The 15,036-nt window shown below is 44.0% G+C and overlaps 1 protein-coding gene across 12 annotated transcripts in view; it reads right to left on the reverse strand.

Annotated features, from left to right (window-relative positions):
• Nucleotides 1–2,541: 2,541 nt before the first annotated feature.
• PPP1R9A (protein phosphatase 1 regulatory subunit 9A) overlaps nt 2,542–15,036 on the reverse strand; it is a 262,979-nt gene continuing 250,484 nt past the window's right edge. For 6 of the 12 annotated variants that reach the window (XM_053926417.1, XM_053926422.1, XM_053926419.1 and 3 more), the window contains 5 exons: nt 14,174–14,372; nt 12,057–12,176; nt 11,182–11,205; nt 9,969–10,151; nt 2,542–8,640 (listed from right to left, as the gene is read on the reverse strand). In XM_053926417.1, the coding sequence (XP_053782392.1) occupies nt 8,431–8,640; nt 9,969–10,151; nt 11,182–11,205; nt 12,057–12,176; nt 14,174–14,372 (736 nt within the window). In that variant the 3' untranslated portion in view covers nt 2,542–8,430. The remainder of the gene's footprint in view (nt 8,641–9,968; nt 10,152–11,181; nt 11,206–12,056; nt 12,177–14,173; nt 14,373–15,036) is intronic. The other 6 variants (XM_053926424.2, XM_053926426.1, XM_053926420.2 and 3 more) reach the window with 3 other exon arrangements.

Below are 15,036 nucleotides of genomic sequence, written 5' to 3' on the forward strand. Positions count from 1 at the left end.
ATTCAATCAAGTAACTGCGCGTGACCCAAAAGGTGCTTTCCCCAGTGCCTGTGTTCCCTAAGCACACACGGGCTCATTGCCTCCTCGCTGGGTCTTGTTCAGAAAACGGGAGAGCAGGCCCCAGCGGGGTGGCTCAGTTGGTTGGAGTGTCATCCCATACACCAAAGGGTTGTGGGTTCGATTCCCGGTGAGGACACATACCCAGGTTGCAGGTTTGATTCCGGTCGGGGCATGAATGGGAGGCCACCAATGTTTTGTTTTTCTCTCACATTTATGTTTCTCCCTCTCATTTCCCCTCTCTAAAATCAATAAACATATCCTCAGGTGAGGATTATAAAAAATACACACACACGCACACAAAGTAAAAAAAGAAAAAATAAAACAGAGCAGGATGGCCTTACCTGTCATCAGAATCCCAGTGCCCAGCCAGGGACTCCAGTTCACGTGCCAGAAAACAGGATGTGCACGAAAACCACTCCTGCACTCCAGGCATCTCTCCCTGAGTGAAGCCATCAGACACACTGCGGAGTCAGACTCCTGTTCCCTCCTCTGCAAATTACTTTCTTCGTAAATGTGAACTCGAATACCCCAACTCTTGCATATTTAATTCTCCTCTAGCAAGTGGCATGTAAGAGAATTAAAATTCTTGGGCGTGTTCTCACACTTGAACAGCATATTGAAGCAGGGTGCAGCCAAGAGGAGGGCCCCGAGAAGGGATTTGTAATGGGGTCCAGGACTCAGGGTGTCCAGGAAATATTAGAAAAATGTATGTAGGATGTCCTCACCCCCACAGGCCTGAGCCAGGGGGGATGGGACACATGGAACAGGGCCATTCAGAGCTGTTTTGGGTAGCAAGAGCTTTGCAGCTAACCCCAGGCACGGTCATTTAACATATCTATAACCTTTAACTGGTTTCATGGATATGTTAAATAGCTGTGGCCCTGCTTTGAGCCAGGGAGATGGGAGTGACTTCCACCCAAGGTGGGACTGGGAAGCAACTCCCCCTGGTTACAGGGCCTGCGTGAGAGCGTGGAGATGATTGGCTCCATGCCATGGGGCCACACCTGCCCAGACTTACTATGGCAGCCCAGTAAAGCTGGAAGAATATGAGTGTCTGTTCCATAAGCACACATCATACATTTTAGTTCCCAGTAAGAAGAAATCTGTTCACAACAGTGGTTGGATACAGAGCGAAGCCCGTAATTGTTTGGGTAAGCTAAGTGCCCCCAAGACAACCCTGTGGTTGACTTTTTCTATTCTAACTTGCTGTGGAGGCTAAGAAGAAAACAATGGAAAAGTAAACAAAAATAGAAATGATCAGTGACCTTTGGCTATCTTCTGAGGGACGGGGCTCTGAAAAAAAGAAAACAAGATGGCTCTTACTTTCTTACAAAAGCTGTCTGAAGTTATGGCTCCCAGGCTGAATGATTTCTCTGGGATGGTAAGGCAGCCACGTTAGAAACAAAGTTTTTCTAAGGCATTTGCCGTGATGATGGTCTGGCATTTGGAGAAACATGTTTTGCTGATAAACTGAGAGGGGCTAATAGTTGAAGACCACTGCCTTAAAGTAATAAACAGGAACAATTTGTTTGGATTGAAAAACACTTTCCTCCCAACAGGGTAAGAGTTATTTTCAGTCACCATTCGGTGAGTATGATGTCACGTTACTCAGTGATGCCATCTTCAGCCCTTGAAGCCAGAGTCTCAGAAACACTGTTTTGAACCGACCAGCAGCTATGGTGCTTGGGTTGAAAAATGGCCATATTATTGCCTTTAAAAAGAATAGTTTGATATCATCAATAAAATGACCATAGTCTGTTCTCTCATTTTTAATAAAGTAAGCAAATTCTGCCCCCCACCTCCAAACAGAAAGCTATCCAATCTCACATAGCGTATACTCAAGACCATCGAAGAAGGGACCATTCTTCCCCTCGGTCAGGAATTTTTTAACACACTCCAAGAAAAACCGCTTCATTCATTTATTCTGATGTTTTGATCTAAATTTTTTGCATTGCCAAAGGTTTAGTCACAGATTAATTATGGGGGGTGTGTGTATGAAAGAAATTAACAGCTCTCATCTGATATATTCTTCTCACCATTTAAAGTTTTGGAAATAAAATTGTTGAAAGGAGCCCCATTCTCTGGGATGGCCCGATTCTTAGCTTGCCCCACCTACCACGCTCTGGGTCCCTGTGAGGCCTGCTGCTTAAAGATCTGTCACCGACCTTCTCCTGGCTGACAGGTGTTGGAACCTGTGATGGCAAAGCCACGGTGTGGAAACAGAAAGACAGGTGAGGGAGCTTCTAGGGAAGCTTTGATCTTTTAACTTCCTGCCCGGTTCCATAATTGGGCTTTCAATGTAATTCTCGCTGCCAATTTACACTTCACCAGGGCTAAAGCTTATTTTTAGTTTCATTTCCATGGAAAGTGTGCACTTCGCTCGTGATTGACAGATGCATTTTGACAGTTAATGCAGGTTTACCCAGCCAAGGCTCGTGGGAGGTGACAATGGAAGAGGGAGAAAAATGACTGCGACAGGCCTCAGCGTTTCTCTTTTTATTGCATTCGTCGTCTAACAACAATAATACTCATTGGCAAGAACTTTATTTACACTAACAAATGGGGTTGAATCACACCGAGTTTTAGATTGGTCAGAAAACAAAGGATACTTTGCTTTGAATGCTTCTGAAAACCAAAGAGTAAGAAATGCCATTCGAAACGGAACAATCTAGAGAAATACATATCAACCAAGCACAGGAGAACAATTCGGACGTGGCACTATTGTCTCTTCCATGCAAATGATCAGACACCGAAACGTACAAATCATAAGTGTCAGAGAACATGCTGTCCACGTTTAGTGGACTTAAAATTACTTTCAAACAACTTTTTGCTTTTATATAAAGAAAGAATAAAATAAATCAACTTCTGACAATGGAACAGAATTCATTCTCTCTCCTGCTCGTTTTTCAGCTGGTTAGTTTGTCAGTCATACGCAGCACGCGTACTTGTGGTTTAATTCCATTAAACTCCATTAAAAAATACAAAAGCAGTAGTGATGACCATAAATAATATTCAGGAAAACATACACATAAATATTTAAGGGATTTCACCAAGCACTAACTAAATCTTATGTTGTTGGGAGGCGTTATCTAGCTAGAGTGCCTCTGAATTCCCGCTTTTTAAGGTCATTTATCTTTGGCCAATTGTTCTTTCATACGTGAAAGACACGATCCTTACCAGAAAACCCAGGTGTGTTAATAAAATAGCTGAGAGAACTAGGAGTGTATACCTTCCAACAACACACTCACACTGACATCCATTTGGCAACGACCTAACCAGGCCATCACTCGGCAAAAGGGAGCTAAATGTCACGTGACGGCAACACCGCCGTCAGAGAGGCAGTAGTTAGTGACTCACGCATCACGGCTACCGAAAATGTCCTAGCAGAGCAGGAGTGAATGCACAAGAACACACAGTGCAATTTTTAGCCAAGGAAACTGCAGTCTGCAGTTGAAAAATGCCCAAAGCTGCATAAACTTCTGAGTTTCAACTCAGCAATGTGCAATCTTGACATCAAAGCATTAACCAAACACTTTGGGCAATTTTATCTTACTAAAATACCAAGTTTCTAATAAATCAATTTTACCAAAATATATAGACATGTAGAAGGATAAGTGCATTTAGTAGAAGAAATACATTAAAAAAATCTCTTAAAATCTTATGAGCCATTCAATGTATATACAACACAAAAGGCGGCAGCAACAAGGCTGATTACTGCCGGGTGTCCCAACTGACAACACCACATTCCAAAGACAATATCTATTTTTTCTTTTAACTGCCATGTCATTGCGGTGTGTGTGTATGAGGTGGGAGATATATTCACACGTATGGAGTCTGTATATCTACACAAGTGGCATGCACATTACTGAGATGGTACCTCTTGTTCTTTTCTTCCTTGCCTCTTACTCATTTTTGAATCCCTAGCAGTTTGGGGGTTGAGACCGAGGTCGGCCACGGACTGGAAATCATCCTGTTTCTTTCCTTGCCCAGTGTCTACACTCGGAAGCAGGGCAATGCTGTGCTTGGTGTGAGCCTTCGAGTAACAACCATGCCCTCCATGCACCCACACAGACACCATGCACAGGCATGGAAGGGTCCTCTGCAGCTTTCATTTCCCAGGGGCAGGCTGATCTGGAGGCTTCGCCTTTGCCCTGCGGCTGTTCCACACTAGTAACTTTTAAGTCCTGCCAACACTACCGGTGTACTGTCTGGTGCTCTTTTTTCCCCCAGTGTTTTGGACCAAGACTAAATTTCCTGAGACTTTAAATAACTAAGACAAATATAACTAAAATCTGCTTGCGGAACGTGGCTGTTTTTCAGGAGTGAATTGCAGCAACCACATTCATATTTCTTACAACACTTTTCTTTAGACATGTACTGCCCACCCCATCATCATAATGGAGACAATCCTAGTCGAAAGTATGGACACCTGATTTCTGGACCTCATCCTTAACGGCTTAGCTTCAGAACCGTTTACAGGTAGGCCCTGGATTAAAGGTAAATCTGAAAAAGTCAGGAAGCCCTCAGGGCTGGGCATGAGTTAGAGGACATAGCCGTGGTGACTGCTGTCTACCACAGTGAAATGCGCCTCGTCTACAGCTCTCTGGGGACAGTGTATGCAGCTACTCCAATGCAGTTCGGCAATTCCTAAATTTCTCAATGTAGCAAGGAGGCTACGACTCCTTCCAAGTGTAGATATTTCTTTAGAATTGTTAGGACACCTCCCTTAAGAATCTTCTTGAATACTATTGTTAAACACAGGGTTTTTCTCTTTTGAGGCTTGGTCTATATAACCTTTAACACTTATGAATGAGTTAGAATATCCATATAAATGCAAATTTTCATTTACTTTTTAAAATACAGTTTTAAAGCACATGCTAATCCAATCACACAAACAACCTAGATGAGAATTCTTTCTCTTCAGCAAACACCATAAGGGCTGATTAAGGTCAAACAACCTGTGACTATTTTTGTAGGTTGGGCCTGGGGCATCTTAAGGTTTCAGGCTGGAGATGACTGCATGTAAAAGGCAGCGGCAAAGGTTCATTTGGTTTCTCACTCATCCTCTCGCCACTTCCTTCCCCACAATAACAAAGGAGCAGCCAGGTAGGTGTTCCCATTTCATGCCTCTTAAAAGCTGAGTCTGGCATTAGCACTTGGGGTGAAAATGCTTCTGTGATGTTGAGGGTAGGAAATTCATCAACCTTAGCTAAAGAAAAATAGCATAGAATAGCTTTATTATCATAAAACTAGAGGTGGACTTCATCCGTCTGTCAGAATGGGCAAAACTAGGTTTCTGCCATAATCTGTTACTCTGAATTAACTTCTGATTCAGGCAAAGAAAATAAAAAAGAGTGAGAAAACTATGACATAAGCTGTGAATTACTGTATGGGAAATAGTCTTAAATAAAGTAATTCTGTTCTAAAGCTAAAGCCCTTCAATGGAAAACTCCCACCTGGACACTGAGCTGATACAATGTTCTTGGTCCACAGCTTGGCCTCACCACACATTCCCTGCCCCCTCAAAGCATTACCCCAAAACACTTCTGGCTATTGTCAGTTGTACAGAACTGTCATTTAGCGAATATATAGTTCATAGAAACCAGATATTCCTTTTCTGTTCACTTTGATAAAGAAAAAACTGTGAAGTCTTTAAGGTCCACAAAGCAACAGTCCTGTGTTGGGTTGTACGGACACCAAAAACGCACTAGCATTAAAGCAGGAATCGTGTAAGACGGCGGAACCGCAACGAGGTGGCATGCACTGGTGTGGATAAAAAACAGTAGGAAAACAAAATGCTCGCCAGTTCTGAGGTCCTTCACTCTGTTTTCATCCCCTTTTATCAGTGAGTTTTACATTTTATCCTTTGTCGGACAAGCAAATCAAGTGCCTCTTATAATTTCAGCAGTTTTAAATAGTAATGTTAAAAATAACAAATTAAGGTGGAAACTACTATAATTTAACTTAAAAAAATCAAAATAGTTACAACGCAAACTAAGTGATTTGAAGAAGAAGAATTTGATTAATAACATTGTCGGCTGGTCATTAATTTAAACATTGGAAGTATACAAATAAACTGAAGACAAAGAACAATATTTTAAGACATTTAAGGAAATGCAATATAATAGATCATAAATTACGTGCAGAGACTTACAGACACTTCCAGTATATACATCCATTTTCAAATATTAGCGAAGTGTAAACATAACTTAAGACAATCATCCTTCTATTTCCATTTTCAAAATGAATAAAGTGAAACTTCCAGTGTGATCCAGGTCACTTTTTTTCAAAGACAAGAAAAAATGGCAAAAGTTTATCATAGCAAGCACTAGTAGTACCAGATTTTGACTAATTTAGTCTTTTAGCGTTAGAAAAGGTTTGCTGGATTTTGTAGCTCATTAACAGTGGGTCCTTGTTTCTCATGGTATTAATAAATAGCAAAGCACCACACGTCTCAAAATATTAACAGAATATCCAGTACGGCAGGTTCATTATCATGCCCCCAAATGAGACAGACAGAAGAGACATACGTGGTGACTTTGACCACTGTAAAAGACAGTGCAACTTTCGGCCAGTGTCACTGAGGAAGAAATGAATGGCCTGCACCTAGAGACAAAAGCACTGAAGTTCAACAGATAATACATTTGGGAAAGAGCAGAATTATGATTTTCTAGTTTAGACAATTCCAGATTTTGAATATTCAGGCAAGCAAAAAATAAAATCACAATGTCCAAACGTGAGATGGAGCTCTATGGGTGGGAGCCCTTCATTATCTGTTACCTGGAACCCCCAAAGCCCCTCCCCAAGCTCTGCAAATATAACATTGCCAGTGGAAGGTATGAATGGAGACTCTCCACATAGTAAAGGAAGTAAAATACTTGTCCAAGATTTGTCTGCTCTCAACTCTCATTTCGGAACTCGTCCCTTGGAAAGTGGATGACCTCATTTTCAGAGCCAATGCAGCAAAGAGAACCAGATACATAAACGTAAAAAGCAAAACAACAACAAAAACAAAAATAAGATCCAAAATTTGAAATTTCTCAAGAAGAGTTCTTTTTTCCTCCTTCTGCCCTAGTCTCCAGCACTTGAATTAGGGGCAGGCTTTAAAACAGGCCGAACCGCCTCCACTGCTAGCCGTATCCTGGGTATCACCGTAAACACACTGTAACTGGAAAGTGAAAATCTCCGAAGGATAGCAGAGAATGGCTCGGGAAAACCATCGAAAGCATCTCTAAACGTAACTGACAGCTCTCCTTTATAGGGACATTCCGCGCGCTCCATGAAATTGCCTCTCTGGTTGAATGTTACTCAAATCTAAATTTTCTCAAACTGGTTCTTCTATTCTTTTAAAACGTACATTTGTTAAAACACTGAGTCCACTTGGGAAATCTTTCAAGGAGGAAATGTCTGATGATTCCTGACTGTGTCACAGTTAGGCTGAAGACTACCCAGAATGTTCCCCAGGAGAGGAAACCTGAAAGTGTTGGTTTCCTTAAAAATCAATTTCCTGTTCAATTAGTTGGGGAAAGGGACTGTGCCGTGTGTGCCAGGGCCGCTAAGATCCTGAAGCACAGCCGTAGCAAAGTAAACAACAGATCCCAATATCCCATGGCTGCCTTAACGTCTGATTTTTCCTTTGTTCGACTGAGTCTAGAGGATAAATGTTACCCTCAGAATCCCAAGGTAATACCCACATCCACATCCTTAAGGCTTCTGCTTCCTTCTGGGGTCACAAATAACTATAATTCTTTTCTCCCTTTCAGATGCCCAGCACGCAGCACAGTTTGCTTGCCTTTTGCCATAGTAGGTAATCATGCGGCAGAACACCCAGGTTTCCACGGTGGGGTTGTCTCACTGTCTGGACACAGAAATGAGGGGGAACCTTTCCCACACACTGGAGTGGATCCCCCAGCCCCGATCTCGTGGCAGAGTGGTGCTCTCAGCCACACAGGTAGGTACAAATGCGCAGGCTCAGGACCCCATCCCGAAAACGCATGGCACTCAGCAGCAACCCACGTTCTCGCTGAGCATTGTCATGCTGGCCTTTCCCCCAAGTGATGCACCCACCCACCCAACACAGCACAAGATACCTGTGAGTCAGAGAAGAGGGAAACATACCTAATTTGTGTCTCTCACAAACGAACTCCTTGGTTTGTTAATAAACTAAAGGTTGCTTGGGGTTATTTCAGTAGGTTAAAATTAAGGGTATTCCATTATCACAGAAAATGCAGTTATTCGACACAAGGTTCCCCGACCCGCCTACAGCACATTACCCCTGTCATCAGTTTCTTCTTCATTCCTCCGGAGGAGAGCAGGGCAGGAGGAGGGCAGACTCTCTCCGAGCACCCCCAGCGCCTCAGAGGGTGTGGGTCACTGCTCACCAGCGCCCTCTGCTGCAGCTGTCATCTTCTCTGTCTTTCTGTATTTCCTCTGCATTTGCTCTTGTTCCTTCCTCCTCAGCTTTTCTCTTTGCTTTTCCATTTTCTCTTGAGCTTTCCGAGCCTTCTCCAGAGACACCTTCATTTCCTTGAGTTTTTTTTTGACCACTGCCCGGTCCTGGGATGATGTCATTCCAAGAGCCTACGAAGGAAGTATAAACAAACTGCATTTGAAAACCAACGACCTCTCTGCTTATGATGAGGTCACTATCACACTACGTTCTAACTCAAAAACAAATTTAAACATAATTAAAGAAGTAAAAACTGAGCAAGAGCTGATTACACTTGCCGAACATCCACAAACGGGGGGGAGTAAGCTTTACTTGTTCTTTCGTCCTTTGAAGTCCCCAGCACAGTACTCCCCAAACCTCACTAAGTAAATGCTTTCCACACGGGTAATAAATGGGCGAATGAATGAACAGAAGGGCACGATTCTGCTTCTCCACCCTTTAGGCTGTCGGCAGTTACAGGTAAAAGACAGGAGTGAAGCCCGCTGCCATGGAGGGCTCCGAGAAGGGCAGGAAGGATCAACAGGGCTTCCTTCCTGCCAATGCATCCAATTACAACGGGGACCAAAGTGTCTGCAGGACCACAGTGCTCATGTCAGCGTGGCTAGCCACCCTCTCCCTCTCACACCTATACAGGAAGCCTGATTATCATGAGGAGGTTGCTCCATGAGCTTGGAATTCAGAATAAGGAGAGCCAGATGCATCCTTTAAATGTTTCATGACCTTCAGAATCAACAGCGGGATGCATCCATCTCCCCAACGGGGACAGCCTTGTCAATGGGGCCTTCATATTCACAGGATATTGATTGATCTCTAACCTTTTCAAGACTGTCAAGAGATACTCATCTGCCCATCCACCCGGCAGGAGGCTGAGGGTGGGGGTGGAGAGCTGGCTGGAAGCTCCTTTTGCCCTTTTTCCATAGGGATGGGAGCCTCCGGCTCTGCAAAGAGATGGACTGGACAGGTGAAAATGAGCGTGTGATGGAGGGGGAGGGAAGACACACCTGCGCATATTTGGGGAAGAAAGTTCTAGGGAAAACATCACCCCAGTTTCAGAGTGGTATGCAGGGATGACTAGGGGGTGGAGGAGAAATGAATAAAGAAGGGTAGACCCGTGGATTTGGGTTTTAACTCTTACGTGATGAAAGAGTCCACACTGGCCATCATTAAAACTCCCACTACATAGAAGTGAGTAGAGTTAATCCATGGACCATGTGTTCCTGGGCGGGAGCAATGGAGAGAGTCCCGAGCTCTCCTACTCAGCAGCCTACTCTTCAGAACCCCTGACAACTTTCCAAAACTTCATTTACTACTCAGAAATGATTCAGCATCCTTTCTGCTGACTGTCAATGAGAATCACCTCTCCCATACGCGGAATGCTCGGATCTAATGAAGACATTCCAGGTGCTATGAGCAATACAAGTGACACTTGGTGACCTAACACAGATACATAATTCTTTACCTTCAGTTTATTTCCATCCAACTGCAGAAGTTGCTCTCCAGTGATGTTTTGGGCACCGAATTCAGATACATACTGCTCCAGATTTAGGCTCACTAGCCAGTGGGACACCTGCTGCACACTCCAGTCCTGAACGGCCCGACTCTGACACTGACTGTGTTTGGGAGACTGTCCGTCATCCAGGATCTGAGGGGGAACGTCACGCAGGGTTGTTAAAGGAGCGGACGCCGCGGCTCCGCACAGTACGCTACGCTCTCAGAAGGAATTTCTCGCCTCCTGGAGCCACATTTATTTTTAAACCATAAAACGATAAGCTAAGGGTTCCAGCTGTGTATGTAATGCACATACATAGTTATTATTACCTACATGTTTTTAGATAATTGAAAATTTAAAAACGCCCCCAAATAAAGCAGCATTTTTAATGTGGGAAGTTTAATATTGACAAGTACACTCTAATGTTGCGAGCTTCTACATTAAAACACTTTGGAAAGATTATCAGATACAGAAAACAAATTATTTCATTAATCCCTATATGCAATGCATCCCCCTGCATTTCTTCTCTGATAAGACATTAGAGATACGTAAAAACATATTTAACAATACTGTGGTATCTTACACTCAGAAGAGGAGAGCGTTAAGCCCGCAGGCATTTTTAGGGGGAAGTTCCACAGCCATTATCTCACTGGGGCAGTGAGCAAACCTGTACAGAAGGCGAGGCAGGTAGCATTGATAATTTCTTTCAATAAATGAGGAAACTGAGGCTCTGAAAGTCTACGAATCTGCCCAGTGCAGGATATTATTTTCAATAGCGCAAAGGGCAGGCTGGCTCCTAGAACCACTAGGCTGAGAGGAGATGAGGCAATGACAGGTCTGGGAGGAGACACAGAATTCACCTCAGTGACTGGTGGGGAGAACACAGAGAAGGGGATGCGTAAGCCGAGATGAAGGCAAAGGAGGTGAAACAGAGTGAACTGTGTCAGTGGGGTAATGGGGACGACGGGGAAGCACCGCGGGCCTGCGGAGACCCTCTTGAATCAGAAACACCGTTGAAACTGAGATATGGACAAGGGCAGAGAGTGAAACTACGGAACCCAAGGGACTCCTCCACTACAGGGGCAAGTGCTCTTGTATCGTTTGAGTTTTAAATCATCTGCAAAGCGAGAAAAGGTTCAAACAACCCCAAAAAGCCACCACACAGCGACCATTGATATCTCACCTCGTCATCTATCATATCCAGGCTCTGAGCGAGGGAGCAACAAGGGAATCAAAGAGAAAAGTGTTACAGAACCAGGAGACACAACATATACAGTACAAAGTCTTAACAAAACTAAAGTCATGCCAAGCCCGAAGAATGTGGGCGGAAAGCTTAAGAGGAAGAAAAATGTTTTATAAAACAAAACAAAAATGTTAGAATGAAATCACTAAAAACACGTTAGGAACAAATATCTTTAGTTACAGTGCCTCGCCTGCTCCCTTCCACCCCAGGACTGGTATTTCTTTCCTTTATGTAGCTCTTGGGGCACGAAGTCAATCACTCATGTAATTTCCTGCCTCGCTTATATTATTTGTTTCCTGAGAATTCTTAGCAATGCTGTTTTGACTCTGGCTTCTAAATCAGTGGTTCTTACCTAGTTACCCTTCCTTATCAAATGGTACCTCTCCCTGTTCCAATGCAGTGATTCTCAGTCAGGGGCCATGCCCAACTCGGAGGAGATGTCAGAATTTTAGGGTGTGGGTAATGGTGGGGAAGGTGATGGGGAGAGGGAATGGCAAATCTGTAAACTGTTTCCTGGTTTTGCTCTCCAGTGCCCTGCCTCTAGACCCCACACCTCCGCTGAGAGTCATCCCATTTAAATTAGAAAGGCCGAATACGTGGTAGCTTCAAGGGGCTCAGAAAGGATACCTGGCTTTCGTGTGGAGACAGAGAGAGAGGGAGAGGACAATTCCCTATCAAATAGGAAACCATAGTCCTGGCGCTCTACATGCAAAATCTACCTGAACACGTTTTCCCTGGGATGGTTCATGGGTATCACAGGGACTATCACATGTATGACCGAGAAAGCAGTTTTGTCGTACACGCCACAAGCATACCTCGTCTGACGACAGTGCCAAGGACTGAGAGAGCCCTGGGGTTTTGGGTTCCGCTCCTAGGCCGCTCAGGTCTGCTGAACTGGTGCTGCTGGGGCTGAAGTCATCGTTGAAGGTAAAATTCTGTAAAAATAAATGAAGCCCAGTGTTACACGAGCACTATGAAGGAATCTGAGGTAGGTGTGTTTACCAGTTCTAAAAAGGTTATTTTGAAGTACTCTTAGAAGCGATTCATTTTGGTTTGCTAATAACCTCTGATTAGGCAGTGTTTCAGAACACTGCCCCTTTTGTGGAGAATGGGAAATTCCGAGCACCTTCTCCATCAGATGAAAGGAAAGGCATTTTGGGGTAATGATTCTTCAATCTCTCTTCAAGGGTACAGCATTCATTATCCTCCGCAACTGCTCAGAGGAGTAATATTAATGATCCTATCTTCTTTGACCCTAATCGTGATGAGTAACAGGGTAAGTAAAAAAACCCGAGATGGTGTGGAGAGCCGAAGTCATTAGGAGCAGATGGCAGCCCCTATTAGAAAGGTAGGCTGTGTGCCCCTGGGAAGGAGCACTCGCTGTTGGCTGTGATAAACACTGTGAGGAATGGCAGGTCCTCTCCTGGACGTAACCTTCAAGATGATGTGTTCTGGGGGGGGTCACAGTCAGACACTACATAGTTACATATTGAAGTAGAACTCTCCCCCGGCACCCGCAGAGCGCCAAAGAGGCTGCACCTTGAAGAGACAGCCATTCCCAAATAACTACCTGGCGGTGGGGAAGGTCAGGGAGTAGAAAGAAAACTTCCCCAGAATGTCATTAGAATGTTCAGTGGATATTAAAATCAAATAAATTCACAATGACTACAGAGCTGCATTTGTGAAAACATTCTAAACCAATCTGGAGTCTCTCCAGTGTAAGATAATGGTAGAATTATTCAAACAACATTGAAATGTATCAGACCCAACCAACACTGAACATGTTCCAAGGCCAAAGCGGCCTTCTGCTGCCCAAACTGCTTTTCTAATTCTAGAATGACTGGCTTCCCAGGGGCTCTAAGAACTTGACCAACACCATCTTGTTTCCTCAGAAACTGGACTCTTAGGTTTCCATTACGTTCTCTTGTACAGGGTTTAGTTGGTTGTCAAGAATCAATACCATGCCAGAGGCTGGAGAGCTCACCACCAAACAAACTCTAAGGTTTGCTGAATCTTCAGAAGAGGACATTAAATCAGAGCACACGGGGCTAGGCTGGTAGAACGTCTAAGCAGGAGGGCACTTAACACAGAGCATTACCATTGGGTATTGTCAGTGGAAGTTCAGCCCCAAAGCCCATCAAAACCCTGTGAGCTGTTGACCACAAGAAAAGCGTTAAATTCAAGTAACATTAACCACGCGTTTCTGTTTGAGAAAGTGAACACAGAAGAAAGGAGACCCAACAACATGTGAAAGTTAGCAATCATACGTGTTTCCATAAAATGTTAGATAAGGTTTGCAGAGTCATGCTGGAAATAACCATCATGCATTTAAACACAAGTAGCATCCATGCACGTAATTTCTAGTTCTGCCGAAGGTAAAGAACTTTCGTGATAGAATGACAACAGCTGTTTGACACGGAAGTTTGATTTAAAAGACGAAATAATATAAGGGTGCTATGTCAGCATTGGCTGGTTTTAAAGAGTTTCATTTAGATGTACTGAACACAAATTCAGTCCCAAATTTATTTGTTTTCCAGTAAATCTTGAAGAGCGCAGCAAAAATAAGTTTTGTAACGTGATTTAAAACGGAATGCTCGGTGAACAGATCTATCACACTGTGCCGTAATTCAAGTGCATCTTTCCCAGCATGGCCCAGCTGTCAAACCGAGACTAAACAGCAACACGTGAAAAGACAGGCAAGTTGAAGATTAGCGCACAATCTAGAATGGAACAGTATTAAAGAAGGTGACGGTTAAGGGAGGCTTTCTTTCCCCCACACAGGAAACTCCACGCGAGGTTTATCGCAGTGTTATCACATTGGTTTCTTGGACCCAGAGCAGACACACAAGCTGAGAATGCTTTCCAAAGACTGAAGAGGAGGAAGAGATTTGGGGTTTTCCTGTTTGCTTTCTTTAACCCATGTGTTTTCTACCTTGGACCCCTTTTTATCTGAATTTAGAGTTTCAGGAGAAGGCTGGAGGGGATTCGTAGGTGAAGGCAGGTTCCTGAAGGAATAGGATCCTTGGCGGCTCTCGGGAAACCACGGGAAAGGCAAGCAAGGCGAGCGCGGGGAGGCGGGCGCTGCGGAGGACGGCTTCAGTTTCCAGTGCTCCAGCCTGCCTCTGAAGATCCTGTTCGGGAGAAGAAGGGGGTGTCAGACAAAGGGAGGACAGAGGGATTCTGAAGGGACTCTGAGCAGAGATCGAAGGAACAGTTTGGGAAGTTGCCCTACACAGCAGATAAGAGTAAAAACTTTTGCTTTGCTATCTTACTTGCTTTCTTTTTTGCATCTAAATGGATTTTGTATTGATAGACATTTTTGTTCCGCTATTGCCACGGAGAATTTTTAAGAAATGTGCCTAATAAATGCCCAGAGGTGGGCAAAAGTAGGTCTACAGCTGTTTGTATGGAGAGTAATACAAAAATTAATAAATAATAATAATACAGGAATTAACTCGGCGTTTCACGCACTCCCAACTGTAAACCTCTTTTGCCCCGCCCCATGTATGTGGATACGTTACAGCCAGGGAGGCAGGCGCACAGCCTTTGAGGACCTGCTACCTGGTTAGTCGTCACAGCATCACTCTGTCTGGGTCACACGTCAGTGCCTCCCTGCTACTGACATTTAGCTTCTTACCAGCATTCTTTCCTGGCCTCCTCTGAACCCACGTTCCCAAGGGTCTACACCTTAGAAAATGACAGACTTAAAATCGGAAATTTCAGGGCTCAGGATCCTTTAAGTGGAAGACACCTCTTGTTGGCTTTTCATCATAATATTAGAGACTTTTCATAGGA

The sequence above is a fragment of the Desmodus rotundus genome, chromosome 6, assembly GCF_022682495.2.
Source record: "Desmodus rotundus isolate HL8 chromosome 6, HLdesRot8A.1, whole genome shotgun sequence".
NCBI classification, from domain to species: domain Eukaryota; kingdom Metazoa; phylum Chordata; class Mammalia; order Chiroptera; family Phyllostomidae; genus Desmodus; species Desmodus rotundus.